Genomic DNA, 16,770 nt, shown 5'->3' on the forward strand with positions numbered 1-16,770 from the left:
TCTTTTATTTCATTTCTTAAGATTTGGATATCAGTCTTCCTGTCCTTCTCCTTCCAGTTAACCTGGACTGTGTGCAATGCTGGTAGCAACTTTGTTTGGGAAGCCTCAAATTCTTCTTCAATGCAGATTTCTCTTAGAAGCTCTACAAAGGATGGATGGATCTCCTGCACCTCGAAGGAGCTGCTCCACCCTAGCTCGACACCACCTCACTGAACCTCTCGGGTCAGTGCCTGTTCTAGTCGCCTAAGGAAACTTGACAGCTTCTCCCCCGGTTGTAGTTCCAACACATCAAAAGCAAAATGCAGGTCTTCACCTGACTCTGCTGTTCCAAAAGCACTATCAATAACTTCTAAAAATGTTCTCAGGGCTAACTTCTGGGTGTGCTGTATGCACTCTTTTAACAACACCAAATGCCTTTTAACTTTCCATAATGCTACACCTCTTCTCTTTGGTAGAGCAGTGGTTCTCTTCTATCAATAAGATGTGCCTATTCAAGCCAGCTTTCTAATGGTTCTTCTCCTAGAGAAGTAGGCGATAGTAAGTGTTGCTCTCTGAGCTGGCAAATCAGCAACCACTCAAATGATTGACTCTGCAGAGCTTCCTTGGGGCTGTACCTCTAGTAAGCTGTGCCATGGGCTCAGAGTCCCCTGAACTGGAGTTGGGCACTCATTCACAGTGATAATGGGCCAAGCTTCAGTTCCACTTGCTGTAACCATTTCGGCCGGCACACCGGTACCATCAATCTTCTCCTTACATTCACATAACACCATTGTGCAGCCAAGCATTTTATTAAATATCCTTCCTCTCACACACTCACCCCAAACATACATAAACATTCAAATCACATACAGTATGTCTATGAATTGTGGGCCACATCTATGTGAACTTGCTAGAAAAAGAAACAGAAGAATTACCAATATAATGGGTGTTATGAATAAATTCTGAACAATAGTCTAGTCTTTTGTCCTACGGAAAAAAACTAAAGTGGAGTGGTTAATTCAGTTCAAGGATGCGTGTGGTGTTTCAGTGTGTATGGAGGAAAGGTGAATGTCTCTGGAATTACTATTATGTTATCTATCTCATACAATGCTAGCTAGCTAACTAGCCTGTGCAGGAACCTCTGTGAGCACTGATTAGCTCATATGCTAGCCTGAGACACTCATTAAACCTGATATACTGTGCTGGAGTTTTCATCAGCTCTTCAGTGTCCTCAGCAGTGGGTGGGCAAGACTCTCTGGCAATCCAACTCCACAGCTCTTGTATACCATACTCCTAAAATGTTTTTCACATTATAGCCCACTCAGACTTCATCTCACTGTTTCTTGTCACCCCCTCTTTCTTTCTCTCTCCTCCATCCTTCTCCCACTCACCCTGATTGGCTCGTCCTAATGTTGAATGATAAAATAAAAGGCCAATCAATAACATTCATAAAACAAGCATACAAATGAAAAACTGTAAACAATTCCACCTTTCAAACAAGGAGAAGAAAGGAAATAAATATATACATACAGTGCAGTGCAAAATAATAGCAATATATTTAAAACAACTGAGAAAAAGCTAAATCCTCATAATAGCATTTATTTCCATATACACAAAAGTACTGGGAGCCCTGCACATTCAACTCCAAATGAAAACAAGAATGAAATATCAATTTTTAAAAAAGAATAAGGGGCTGTTCAAAAAAAATAGCAGTGTCTTCATTTTCATTTAAAAACCTATTTTTACAAAATATTTATAGTATAAACTGAAAGTTGTTTACAGATTTAGCTTTTCTGTTGATCACTGAATTAATATTTAGTTCTATAACCTTTATTTCTGCTTTACATCTGTGTGGCATGGAGTCAACTAACATCTGACACTTGTGAACAGATATTCAGCCCATGCTGACTGGACTACATTCCATAGTTCTTCTGCATTCTTGGGTTTTGCATGACCTCTTCCAGTATTTTGATATTTTCAAACTGGTCCATGGTGCCTGGTATGCGATAAATGGGTCCAACTCCAAAGTATGAGAAACATCCCCAAACCATTATGCTTGCACATCTATGTTTTACAGTCTTCACAGTGTACTGTGGCTTGAATTCAGTGTTTATGGGTTGTCTCACAAACTGTCTGTGGCATTTAGACCCAATAAGAACAATCTTGCTCTCATCTGTTCATAGAATATTGCACCACTTCTCTTTAGGCCAGTCATTGTGTTCCTTGGCAAACTGTAACCTTTTCACCATGTCTTTTTTTCAGCAATGGTACTTTATGAGGGTTTCTTGCAAATAGTTTGGCTTCACGTAGGTATCTTCTGATTGTTGCAGTACTCACAGGTAACTGAAGATCTTCTTTGATTTCCCTGGAGTTGATCATTGGATGCTTCTTTGCCATTCTTTTTATTCTATAATCTACATGGATGGTAGTATTTCACAGGGGAAAAATGTTAAAAAAAATTCCGCGGATGGTAGTATCCGTCTTTTCTGCCAAAATCAGCAATTAAATACATTAGTGATGTTAGACTGCTATTAGACTGCCAACCCAGAACCAGACTCAGTTAAATTCTGTTCCACCTAGTGCCACTGCCACTTTTTGTGTTTTTAATCAATGACAGGCGAGTTGCCCTTGATTGTTTTATTGAACACATGGATTGTTCCACTGGTTGGTTCCACATGGATTGTTTGTAAGATGGGGTAGCCTGCTGCACATTTGTTCATTGTTAAACCTAAAATGGCATCCATCAGATTGGCTTGCATGGATAAACTCATCCGAGGCCCCACCTGCGCCTTGAGATAGCCCTGAGATATAATAGTAAGTCTGACCAAAGGAGTGAATGGCTGTGAATAATACGCTGACCAAAGGAGTAAATGGCTACACTGTAAATAGAAATGTGTTAATAGTAATCATTTCACAATGTCAGCAACAAATGCTGCTAGGTATCATGCACTAGCACAATGTCTCCCAATCTTGTTCTTGGAGGCAAATTTGGCATGTCATATTTTATGGTTTAATTCTAAAATTCATCAGTTAATTACCAATTATTTTTTTGCAGAAATTTAAAATGTGTAATAAAGGAATACAGTGGAACAAGGCACAAAACTTTCTGCTAATAGCACCATAATAGATGCTGCTTTTGTTTTCTTATTTGCCATTATGCAATCAATAAAAATAGTGGAAATAGGAGAATCAAAATAGCATCCAAAAAAAACCCTGATTCAGGAGTTTGTTCTCTTGCCATTAAATGGTCAATAATGGTATTGTTTGTCAGATGTATTTAAGAACTAAAAAACTGTTAAATGCTTCATGAAAATTGCAAGAGAATTGCTTCATGCGAGTTTCACAAGAGCACTGATGTTTTGTAATAAACACATATTGTATTATCTTATTTGCTACTCAGTAACAATTCATTAATAATTACTATCAACATTTTATTAATGCCACTTGTAATGTCATCATCAAATTTTTGTTTTTTCTCATTGGATTATCCTCTGGTTGGTTAAGGGAGGCTCTGAGTTCACTTAGATTCTGTGAAATTCAAGGCTTGTTGTCTGAACCTAGTTGTTAGTTGCTTGTTAGCTGTAATTACTCACTACAGTGTAGTTTTGCCCTGGCCTTAGGTGTGAATTGAGGGGCGGGCTCAGTACTTATTGAACTGAGTTAAATTAGGACGACACATATACATCTGTAACGGTAATCAACATCTGGAGAAGGCTTTGTTGTGCTTTCAATCAGTTCATCTACATCTTATCTACCGGACCCCACAAACTCATCTAAGTATCTTCTCATATTATCTCAATCTTTCATCTCATACATCCACAAATCAAGCATCTGTATTGTGTCTCACAATTCCTGTCCACTTATCTCACACATCTCCTCGGTGCTATCATCATAGACGGTGCAATCTCAGCAGCCTCACTTACACACGAAGTTCGGCACAATCACAGATCATGGTGGCAGGAGGGCTCTGGAATTGCTAATCTGCTGTCCAGAAAGTTGACTTCATCTCAGTACTAGCATCCCTCCATTCCCTAAACTTCCTGGCTCTAACAGAAACATGGATCACCCCTGAGAATTCAGCGGCTCCTGCTGCCCTATCCTCTGCCTTTTAATTTACCCATTCTCCGAGGCATCTTGGCAGGGGTGGTGGCACAGGTTTACTAATGTCTCGAGAGTGGCATTTCACTCCACTTTCCTTCTCTACATTTTCCATCTCCTCTTTTGAATTTCGTGCAATTACAGTGTCTTTCCCCACCAAACGTCTTATCATTGTCATCTACCGCCCTCCAGGTTCCATAGATCACTTCACTGATGAGCTCGACATCCTTCTGAGTCAATTCCCCATTGAAGGAAATCCACTCATTCTCCTTGGTGACTTCAACCTTCCATCAGACAAGCTGCATTCCTCCTGTATCCGTCTGCTGTTTACAGAATTTGACCTCCCCCTTAACCACTCTCCTCTGACTCACAAAGTGGGCAATGTTTTTGACCTGATCTTCAACTGTACCACCACAACATCAGACATCATAGTCACCCCCCTCCACCTCTCAGACCATCACTTTCTATCCTTCTCTCTCTCCCTTCCTTCTTTCCATCCAGTCCTCCCCAACATGTTGCTCCTCCTTCTGTCACAGTCTGCACTCCATCACTCCTTCTTCCCTTACTTCTACTATTTTGTCCACTCTTCCTCACCCTGACTCTCTGTCTTCTCTCTCTCTCTGGATACAGTTACAAATACTTTCATTTCTACACTCTCCTCATCAATGAATCTTCTGTGTACTCTCTCCTAAAGACCTGCTAAGTCCTCCCCACCAGCCCTGGCAGAAACACAGAAACACTTTGCTGCTACAGGAGAGATCTAAGGACTACAGAGAGGCAGTGTAGGAAATCTCACCTAGATTCAGACCTCAGCTCATACCAGTCTCTCCTTTCCAAGTTCTCACTGAAAGTAACATCCACAAAGTCATCTTACTACAGAGAAAAATTCAAATCATCAGCATCCAATCCACGCAAGCTCTTCACTATTTTTTATTAACATGGTTGTGCATGGCCAAAACATCAACAGTTCTGTAAACATGGACCACTGGCTAATATGGAACTTCTTTTTTATGGTTACTAATAGTGCGCAATGCTGCCCTTCTTACAATTTTCCCTATATTGATGCGAAGACAAAGACAAGGGGTTTTTTTTCCAACAAGTGGGTGCTGCATTTAATTCTGCTAGCCGCTTCTGAGACAGCTCTACTCTATCCGGTTACGTTTGCATGCATGTGCACACTGAGAAAACCGAAGGAAATCAGGATAAAGATATAAATGTGCTGAGAAATCCAAATACTGAGCTAAAATCCAGCTCTTTATCAGACGTCTTGGCCTTAATCGATCTAAGAAATGTTGTTTACATGACCACTTGACTGTAGAAATCTGCAGAAATCAAATTATGATCAATTCATTAAGTGCATGTAAATGCACTATATGACAGCAGAGCAAAGGTCATATTTGACAGGATATCGGACTAGTTGTTAGCTTGGTATGAAGATTATCTTACATTGAAAATTTCACTGTGAGTGAAAAGTTTAATTTACTTTGTGTTGTTGTTGAGATCAAAAGCAAATAATTAGTATAGATAACATTAGCTACAAGCAACATTTAGCACCTAGATAGCATAGCTAACTAAGTAGTATGATGACCCCAAGTTTATTTAGAGAGGCTCACTTTATTTAGTATTTTGTTCAAAGAAATAGCTTGTGTAATCATATAACTCTACAATATAAAAATGTATCATTGCCAATCCCAAATTAGAAAATCACATTTCCTAAAGAAAATGCAGTGATTGCAGAGCTTAAGTGATTACCAGATAGTTGCTAGGTGGTTGCTAGGTTGTTACCAAATAATTGCTATGATACCCAAGGTGGTTGCTATGATGTCCCAAATGGTTGCCAGGGTGTTCCCAAGTCCCAGGGGATGGCTATGGCGTTATTAATCACAAGTAGTTGCTAGGTGGTTGCTATGGTATCTCAGTTGACAGTTATGCAATTGCTAAGTGGTATGGCATCGAGCAATTGCTAACTGCTATGGCAGTCTAGGTGGTTGCTATGTTGTTGCTAAGTGGTTGCCATGGAGGTCCATTTGAATGATAACCAGCAGTGTGTAATCAGTTAGTGTGTTACCAGTTAGAGCAGGCATGGCTGTGTGTGTGTGTGAAGGTTTTGAACATTACACCATTTATTGCCTATGGGAAAAAAATGTTTTTTTAAAGGGTGCTATGACAAAACCGATCATCCAATCAAAAAGCTGAATACAAGCACCTCTTTCCTGATCAGACTGAACATTCTTTCATTTGTCCCATGTCGATATCTCGTACAAGTTAGTGGTCAAACATCCACCAGAAAAATAAGAAGAAAATAAAGAAGGAGGAGAAGAATATACCATCAGATAAGAGTAGTGATTGTGCATTGTATGGAGATAATGGCATAAATATAATGCAGTTGAGCATGTTAACCTTTCACATTTTTTTATATAGCACTCTGACTACTGTTGCTCCTAAATCACCAGTTAGGTTGTTTTAAAGATAAACATTCAAATAGAAAATAAAGATACAGGCTTCAGATTTAGTTGAAGAGAATAGCTGGTCCCAGCATTTATTGCAAGTCAATATAACTTGCATTTGAGGCACCCTCCAAGAATGTCTGAGGGCTACACAAGATTTTCATTTTTATACACTATTTCAAGGGCAATTATTTAATTGTTCCTCGTTTTTTTTTTACATATAGTTTCCACCACTGTGTACAACTTGTACATTTTTCCCATTATGCACATTGATATTCAATACCTATACCAGTTGTATCTTGGTACCATTACAGTCCAAGAAATGACTTTAAAAATGTCTTCTTCTTACATCCGGTTGTTTTTTTGTACCATCCCATACCTGATGGAGATCATGTCCCTTACACAGAGGTATGCTGAAGAGTACCCAGAATCCTTTGTAAAAGCCTGCAGAGGCTTCTACAGAGGCATCTGTTCTGTACACAGAATCTCCATGATCCTTTATGCTTTATATTATTAATATTTCTAATTCAGTGTTTAAACCTGTAATCACTCTTTTTATTACCTCACTACAGTGATGATTTTCGATGACCCTTTGATTGAACAGCGCAAGAACCTGAAAGTATTCACTCACTGTTTCTTGATCACCACTGTTTAAGGAACTTAAACTGGTGTTAAGGGAGGCCAAAGTTGCCAACACTGCTTCACACTGCTCAAACAAGATGCTGAAAAATTAAGAAGGTGCTGTTCCATCTGGTCTCGGACCTCTACAACCTGTCCAGAATGCAGCAGCACCACTGGTCTTCAATCTTCTGAAGTTCACACATCACTCCACTGCTGTGTTCCCTTCATTGGCTTTCCCTTCATTGGCTTCATTGGACAGTAGTTCCTTGCAGTCTTCACACACAGACTGAAGACCCATCTATTTGTGAAATATTTAAATGACCACTAATCCTGCTCCTATGTTAACTAATTGAAACTCTAGTCCTTATTGTAGGGATTGTTTATTGTACCGATAGAGCTTATGTATTTTGCACTTCTAGGCATCAGCACTGATCCCTGTATTGAAACAGTATTTTAGTTCATTGCTATCTTGGACTCTAACCTACTGTACTGGCTAGGATGTATTCTATGAGTAAATGAAAAAGCACTTTTGTAAGTCGCACTCAATAAGAGCATCTGCCAAATGCCGTAAATGCAAATGTAAATGGTCTCACCCTCCCGGATAAGCATTATTGTAGGTTTTCTCACACTCCTGGATGTTTGAGACCTTTTTGGCAGTGGTACTAGACATCAAAAAGCCAACTATTTGTCTTGACTGTAGTTGCATGACATGTAGATAAGTAGTTTGCTCTATTGCCTTTTTCACCACCAGATTCAGAGTGTGAGCATAACAAAGATACTTGTAAAAGTTGTGCACAAGCAGTCATATTGGGTCTGTTGTCAGTAACAAGAGATGATCTGCTGTTTTATCTGCTTTTGACCTCCCTAACAAGCATAGCTGTGGGAGTCCCTGGGAACTTAGACATCCGTAGGGCAGTGGTGCATAGCTTCTACTGATCATCAATGAAATGCCATGTCAACACTAGGTAGGCAACCTTGATTACTGATGTTCACATATCTGAAATAAGACTTACAGACTTAACTTTCATCTCTTCTTCCATTGCATGCTCTTTTGATACCAAGAACACATCATAGTGTTGAGAGCACTCTTGAGGGAAGTGTGTAATTGGGGTCAGCATATGTGTGTGGAGTCAAGCGGAAGAAAATTCTGCTCCTCGCTGAAAGCATTCTATAACCACCCCACTCCAACTCTGCTCCAGATTTTCTTATTCCCACTCCTCACTCACTCTTCACTCACTCCCTGCTGAGAGCACTCTTCAGTTCCTCTGCTCCAACATCTCCATTTCCCACTCCTCACTGCATGCTCAAGCTGGAAAAAAATGCTTCTGTCTTAATATACATTTTAAAATATGAATTCTTAGCTTAACAAAAAAACACTTTTTTCTAAAATTAATTTGGAACATTAGCAGCAAGGAGGGAGGAAGAGGAGAATGAAAGTCAAGAGAATCTTTATTCTCCATAACAACTCAACTTGAGCAAACTCGAAAACAAAATTTGACAATGTAGCAGTAAAAGCTCAACGCATAGAGTAAACGTGGGAATGAAGGCCGCTTGAGAGCAGACACAGGTGACAGCTCTACGCACAGGACAACTAGCAATGAGCAGCACCGGTGGCAAGTACCTGTGGGCTTAAATAACAGAGAACAAAAGAGGGTGATTGGGTCCATGCCAGATGTGGTGTGGGTGTGTGTATGTGTGTGGGGGGGGAGGGCATATCCGTCCTGCAGGGGTGCCCAGCGCACCATGACATAATTTAACTAAAAGAAAACAATATTGTTTAGCCTACTATGCACTGTGCAATGACACATCCCTGAAGATTGAAAACTATGTCATGTTTTCAAGATGTCTTTTCAGATTCCACAATAAATCCTTTGCTTTCATCCTACAAAATAGAAAAAGGTTGTAAGTCCTTCACAATAAGGTCAAGACCTGTCTGATCTTCTACAATCAGACTGATATGGGATTATTTGAAAGACATGGAAAAAAACCACATTATAGTAGCTTTGTGAGGAATTGAAAAAAAAATTGTTAATTTGCATAAAATGTATTATTGTTCTCTAAGAAAATAAGGAAACCTGGAAACACCTGGACATCCATGGAGAAAATAGGCTGAAAAATGCAATACTGTATAGTGCTGAAAAAAAACTTTAAAAACATGCCTAAATGTCACGAAAAATAATAGCATAGAGTTTCATAGTTTTTTTAAAGTTCATGATGTGAAATGTAAACATTGATCGTAGCCTAATTAGAATTTTCACATGAGCAATAACCTCGACATTTTATATTATAATATTATTGTATATTATTATATTACATTGACATTATTTACATTGCGTGTACCGTGTTATTAGCTAGCTAGCTATAAACTGCATGGTCTTTTAGCTATAGTAGATATTAGTTGCTCAATAGAATTAAAGCGCCTGGAAAATGCACATTTAACCTCCAGTTAGAAAATGATAACTATAAGGACTGGCTTCAACAAGAGAAAGCAAATAAGTATTTGGTGGGATGTTGTTACTGAATGAAAAATTTGACACTGGAAATATGGGTGAATTGGCATTGAAAATCCATATGAAAGCAAACAAAACACTGTGAACTGTAGAAAGTCTACAGTTCTGCTAAAACCTTTTTCAACCATTTACTGGCCATTACCATTTTGCACCAGCGAGCTGTTCAACTACAAGAGCTAATGTTAATGATCAGGCATCAGCACAGCGGGAAGCAATGGCTCATGAAAATCTAGGGGTAATGCTATGCTAGCTTTTCAGTGCCACCACCAGTGTCTTCATACATGATGAAAAGCAACTGCCTGAACTTTCAGTTTCCCCAGAAAGAGCATCTTGTCCTTGTGGCCCCGGCCCCGGCCCCGTAAGCAACTGCTTAAGTCGCTTATCAAGACCAGTGCTGGTACCCCATCTAGTGTCATCAGTGTTATATAAAAAATACTAATCTTTTCAACAATGGACATTGCGCACCAAAGAGAGATCAGAACAACAATGCACCACAACTTAATTGAGCTTATGACTCCTACAATGAGTGTACACAGCTCTGTGGCACAGTTCCCAAACTCTATTTTGTACCCCGATTATCTGAAGACCAAGACCAAGACTACTCTTACTACGTCTTGACTAGGCAAAGGATGAGTAAAACCTCTTTTTTTCTACATTTTCTTCCTTCTCATTGACAACATTTAAAGCTTTTATTTGGCTTTGCCTTGAGATGATGCCTGCCTTTTCACCAACAGTGTTCTTCCAGTCAGGGATGTCCTTTGTGAGAAAATTTAAGTTTGAACCCATTAACCTATTACAACAGAGGCAGTTAAAACAGTAAGCTATTAAGCTCATATGGTGAATACCGAACCATTCATATTTTTTCTTCCACTTAGAAATCTACTTAAGCTGCTTTTCTCCAAATGCCCTGTGCCTTTCTGGTGCTACCTACTTTGAAGAAAACATACTTTGTCTCCATCTGTATGATAAACCTCACCTTAAATGATGGCATTTTTCATTCCTTCAGGGTCAAAGGGATGTAGAGTATAGTTTGTGTTCTTTCTGCCCCTCTGTTCTCCCTGCTGTAGTCCTCAACTATGTTCTGCTGTTCTCTGTCTTCCACCTCCACATGGCTTATTATCAATATGTTTATAGTTTACTGTAAGGGGGGTGTGGAGCTTTCCTGCAATTTCCTTCAGGATTGTCACAATCAGCACTCCCTGGGGTCCTGTCTCTTGGTTACCCTGTCTCATGTCTTTGTTTTGATTTACTTTCTTGTTTTTGGTCCAGTTACCTCATTTGGTAACTTGGTCTCCGTCCCTCATTTGTATCACCTCAGCTAATCAGCTTGTTTAGTTCTCGTTAGTACATGTATTTAAACCGTGTTCGTTCAGTCTTGTTGCTGGTCATTATTATCCAAGCCTCTATTGTGTTTGCTCTGCCTGTTGTCCTAGTTCCATTTGTTTTGCACAGCCCATGTTCTTTATCCTAGTCCATGTTTGTTCTTAGCCTGCTTTATGTTGTTTCAGTTTGTTTGTTCACTGTATTCATGTTTAACTTTCAGTTTCCTCATGTATATTGGATCTCTTCATGTTGGTAAATTGACCCTGGACCGTGATTATGACACTGATTTTGGATTTGCCCTTAATAATTCTCTCTTCTCAGTGAACGCATCCACTACATAATCGCTCCACGTTACAGGGATCAATAAAGGGTTATCTTTCATATTAAGAAGCTTTGCTGAATAATAATGTTTTAATGATTTATTTATCTAGAACATCAAAATACATATATCTACAGTATCAGTGTCATACATATTCATTTCAAAATCTGGCTATGAATCCTATTATAGGCTTACTATTATTCTTTTTTATTATTAGTTTTTTAAAACCTTTTTTTTACCCCTATTTTTCTCCCAGAGTTAGTCATCTCCAATTCTACCCATTAGCTAACTAATTTTTCCCCAAACTGCATAATGGCACCAATGTTTGAAGGGTGACAGCTAGCATGTGTTACCTCTGATGTGTAGGCAGTCTTCACATCATTGGCTTTCTGTGAAACATTAGCTAATCATAGAAATATGAAATAGCCTAGTCTTCAACACTGTCAGAGTGCACCCATTTAACATGTTTCATATAGTTGCCTATACTCCAAATGCTGTACCAGATTAGTGTTTTGAACATTTCTTATAGAAAATGGCATTAGTGATCATTGCTTTATCTTACCAAATGGTATGATGTGTGCCATCTTTTACACAAGCTACCTGTTGCAGCTACCTGTTGCCAATGTGTGTAAAATTACAACTGCTGTCAGTAGAAATGCTGATGATGCAATGGCTGTGCTCTCACACACAGCACAGACTAAGCATGATTAAGCATGCGCCCGTCTCTACAGAGAAGGTGTCAACTGCTGTTTTTTTTAATCTAGTTGTATTTAGCTCCAAATGTTATTTTTCAACTCTAAAAATTGACCTGTGACCTCATAGCTGGCTAGAAGCTTGTGGTTTACTGCAGATTTTATTAGGGTTCCCTACTGAAACCCCTCTCATCTGGACAGAGATCATATTTACACTTGGCAGACACTTGTATGCAGAACTAAGTGAATGTGCTCCCTGGCAATTAGGTCAATCACATTACTGCATTACTGTTGTTAGCACCTTGCTCTACCAACTCTAACAAGAGAACTACAGGAGCAGTGGAGATGGATGAGTTCTTCACTTCTCTGAAAACCTTCTAGCCCTGCATTATGCCAGTCTGACTCAAACAAAGGCTTGCATTTGTGGGCACATGTTGGCTACTCCTCCTATTGTGTTGTTTTGGGTCAGTTTGAGCACTGCTTTGTTATGAAAATTGTTCTACATTTCCCTACTGCAATCCCAGTAGTTGTGTAACCGCTGTGCTTAAAAGCCCTGGACTGTGCTGAATAGGCTCTAATGACTGAGAGTAATAACAGGCTATGCTAAGGTACACACACCATAAGTTTCTGTCACTTCTTTCTAATACCCTAACACAGTATCCTCTCAGTGAAGTGCCACGGGGGGATCTTTCTTTATGAGACCACAGGTAACTAATAATTCAAACAATTAAAAAATAAAAGCATTTTGTCAACTTATTAACAGCTTGCATATTAAGCTTTCAGGTGAAATTTGATGTTAAGCATCTCAAAGTCTCATGTCAGTATGAACTGCAATGTCATACCCTTCAGCCAGTTCTTAAAATTCCATTAAAGTAAGTTTTGGTTTGAACCCTGTGCTTAAAAATTTGAAAAATGTTAATTATGATGTAATGATAATTATTTTCAACTAGCAGTCATCATTCATTAGTAATTAAAATGTCAAACTCACCCCCATTTATCAATCTCTATTAAGGATTAACAGAGTTCTAATCCATGTTTAGCTGACTTAATTGCTAGAATCATTATTGGAGCAAGGTCTATTTGTGCTAAAATCTTACTGGGCAGACTCCAAGGTCAGCCCCCACGTGGACACTTGAATGATAGCAAAGCCCTGCAAAGGCCAATTTCCTAATTTGATTAATCTAAGTAATGGCAGGATTTGAGCTAAAGTCTGATCAATATTAACGCAACAATAGTGTCATCAAAGTTACTTAGTAATCTTGCAAAAGCAGCCGCATGGCCTGAAACAAAGGAGATCAAAGACAAACCAAGGACAAAACTCCCATTCCTGGAGTTTAGCACAAGAAAGATGATTCCCAGCACACCTGGATAATGTCTTATTTCATTCACCAAAGAACAATCAGTGGAAATTCCCTCGAAATTCTGGAGGAATTCAGTGAGGATGACAATCTTGGATAATTATAGATGATCTAACCTCTCGATCTCTAAACTCACACTCTTTGAATGTGACCTCTCTCTTTACTAACAAACACATCTCAGTATTATTTAAATTTTACGATGCTAAAAATACTGCTGTATTGTTATCTTATTTAAACAGTACTATTGTCCTTTGTTCTTCTATCAGGGCAGCATCATTATACTGGCGTTTAAATGTATCATTTTATTTATTTATTTTTCTCCATACAAGAGCAAATCTCTGCCTTTTCTTACATCAGACGTATGCACACATCTAAAAGCATGCACTGTCCCCTTTCCTCACAACACACACACATAGAACCTAAATAGCCACTTAGCTTTCCTCCTCTGCAAATACACTGATTGTTGATGCTCTTTATCTTAAGTTTTGTGTTAATAAATGCAACATTTAATTTCACCACGTTGTCTGTCTTGATATGCAAATTCTAATTGTACTTCACAAGTCGAAGTACTTCAGAAATAAAATCTTTAATGTTACTTCTTTGGTTAGAAATTATAGACGGTAATCATTTTGATATTAATATATAAAACTAAAATTGATTATTAATTAGCCTCGTTAATTAATCATGATGCATAGTAATCTTATGTGTTGTAAAGGGAAAATCCCTAAAGTTGCAAAACAACTCATGAAACTTGTCTTCATGCCTGAAAACATATATAACAAGTTATAGGCTAGGGCTGAGTTTGACTAAGCTTAGCTGAGTTTTGGTTAATTTAATTCGGGACTGCTTTGAATTCAGCCACCATAATTTGCTCCTGCTTATTTTTTCCTACTCATTGTCTTTTTTTAATGAGGTGTACATTGACTCCTGATCTATAAATAATTTAAGTGCATTTAGAGAAGAGAGATAATATAGCTACATATTGTGATTGTACTGAATAATTCCATATACTGAAAAATGTTAAACACACTGGTGAAACTTTGCTTAGACATGGTAAAGATTACATTATTTTGACTAAAATTATTGACATTTGGTGAATCATGTGAATGCCATTAGAATACCACAGAATATTACCCTTGTCAAATATGTCAGGATACTCACATTTTCTGCCCTACTTTGTATTTAATGTAAACTCACTTTGGCAACAATTTTGCAAGACTTTTATTTACAAACAGAAAACAATATTAATGTTTGAATCAAATCAAATACCCATCTGTCTTGCAAGAATTGATTAATCCATCTCTCAGTATGAGGGAAAAAAAAAATCATTCCATAGCAGCCAATAAATAATACAAAAATAAACTATAACTTTTGCCTTGCAAATTGATATTTTTAGCCAATAAACCTCATATAACCTTGACTCTCTAAGTGTGCTATTACAACAGTACTAAGATTTAATTCCTAGCTGTGTTGTCCATGTTCTCCCAGACCAAGGCACCATGTAACTGAGGCCTTTCTGGTAGACTGAAAGAACAGTAATACAGCACCAAACACCACATACTCCTTGGCAATGTGGCTGCTGCTTTCTGCTGATGCAGATGTGGAGATACCCAAGACAGTGGAACTTCTTTATAACCAAACAGGGAGACATGAGCAAGGAAAGATACTCTTGCCAGTCCAGTTCTTATGCACATATATGTCACTGCAAACACAGTGGAAATAAAGTCTCCCCTAATATGTAGAAGTAAATGACAGCTACTGGCTGATTAGATACAATATGTTCAAGAGGCATACTGGCCTGAGTGTGAACAAACTAGCATGTATGCTTGTACCCACACCCCTGACCTCACTCAAGGCAGAGTTCCTGACTGAGATTCTTTCTGCTGTAGCTTCAAGATCAGCTCCAATAGGTTCATCTGCATTGTCACCTCCTGCCAAAATAATGACAGAATTAAAGGTTAATCAAATGTATTCATCATAGAAAACTGGGAAGTCAAAAAGAGTGAAAAAGAGAATTCAGAACAAGCAACTGAATGTCTACATGTACCTGGGGGTTGGTGGTAATGTAGAAACCAGGCACTCCTGCTTTCTCAAGTGTGTTCTGTTGGTCAAGGACCTTCTGATCCATCTCAGCTATGATCTTCTCATCCATCATCCGCTGCTCATCTCTCACACGCTGCTCCAGAGCCTAGTAAAACACAAGGAAGAGAAATGGGCCAAGGTGACTATGCACTTGTCAAAGAAGGAGCCTTCAATTCATTAATGCTTACATTTACCTTACATCGTAAATATTATTTTACTTTACCTCAGTTTCTGCTCGCTGGTTTGCTTTCAGTACAGTCAGATTATGAGATTTGCATGTCTGCAGGGCCAGTTTCTGTTTCCGCATCATATCATGCCTGAGTACTTCAGAGACATGGAGAAAGAGACAAGTTTTTGAAAAGGAGGATTTAAACCTACATAAACAAATAATAAATATAAGTTCACACACCTCTATGCTCGCTGTGTAATTTCTGCCTTTGGTTATACAGATTTTTCTCAGTGAGGTGCTGGATGTCCAGTAGGCCCTGAACAATCTCGTACACAGTCCCATCTATGAGAGCCTGAGCTAGATCACTCAGCGTGGTGTACGATAAGCGCTGCTGAAATGAACTATCTCATGGCAATGGACCGCAACACAAAAAACAAAATCAATGTTTTCCATTCATATTCAGAATAAATTACATCGTCATTAATATAATCGACTGTACGGAACGGCTAACATTGTGAGACCGTCTACCAGGTTAACCAGTTGGTTAGGTAGCTAGCTAGGACAGCTAACTAGCTACACAGCCTATTACCTTGGCAGGTCTTTGACCAGTGTTTGAAGTTCGGACAGAAGATAATAGTGCCTCTCTTGCTGTTTTGTTGCGTCGGTCTGCTCACCATATAAACCAGAGTACTTCTCCATCTCTACCAGTACTGCTTATTCACAACCATATGACACAAAACCACTTTCAAGCAACGCTTGAAACGCTAATTACTTTTATTTACATAACTAACCTAGCTAGTTAGTTAACTTAGTCTTGTTAACACTGGTAGCTAGGTAGGTTAACTAGCTAGGTTAGCTAGCTAGCTAGTATTCATTAACGTTGGTGGTCCAACGTATTTTAGCTACTTTAGCTAGTTCTAATCTCTTACAAGGTCGCATTAACTCCAAGACAACTGTAGCTGCTTGCTTTTGTTGATAGCATATCTACATCTTCTCTAACTAGCTAGATGAGTTTAGTGCTGCTCTTGATGCGGAACGAATAGGTCCTAGCGCCTCTTAGATAGTTGTCTTAGAAGATGCCTGTAATTTTGCCGTTTAGCCAACATGATCGGAAAAATTATCATTTTCATAGCCACAAATTCATAAAATGTATGGCATTAATTGTTATATAA

The 16,770-nt window shown here is 38.6% G+C and overlaps 1 protein-coding gene across 1 annotated transcript; it reads right to left on the minus strand.

The window, feature by feature from the left end:
• Positions 1-14,550: 14,550 nt before the first annotated feature.
• Positions 14,551-16,652, minus strand: dgcr6 (DiGeorge syndrome critical region gene 6). Its single transcript, XM_027022137.3, has 5 exons — positions 16,188-16,652; positions 15,839-15,999; positions 15,653-15,753; positions 15,395-15,535; positions 14,551-15,278 (listed from the first exon to the last, which is right to left on the minus strand). The coding sequence occupies exons 1-5, from the start codon at positions 16,295-16,297 to the stop codon at positions 15,198-15,200; spliced, it is 594 nt and encodes a 197-aa protein (XP_026877938.2). The 5' UTR covers positions 16,298-16,652; the 3' UTR covers positions 14,551-15,197.
• Between the last annotated feature and the right edge of the window lie 118 nt (positions 16,653-16,770).

Source organism: Electrophorus electricus, chromosome 25 (assembly GCF_041902795.1).
Source record: "Electrophorus electricus isolate QZ-2024a chromosome 25, ASM4190279v1, whole genome shotgun sequence".
Taxonomy (NCBI): domain Eukaryota; kingdom Metazoa; phylum Chordata; class Actinopteri; order Gymnotiformes; family Gymnotidae; genus Electrophorus; species Electrophorus electricus.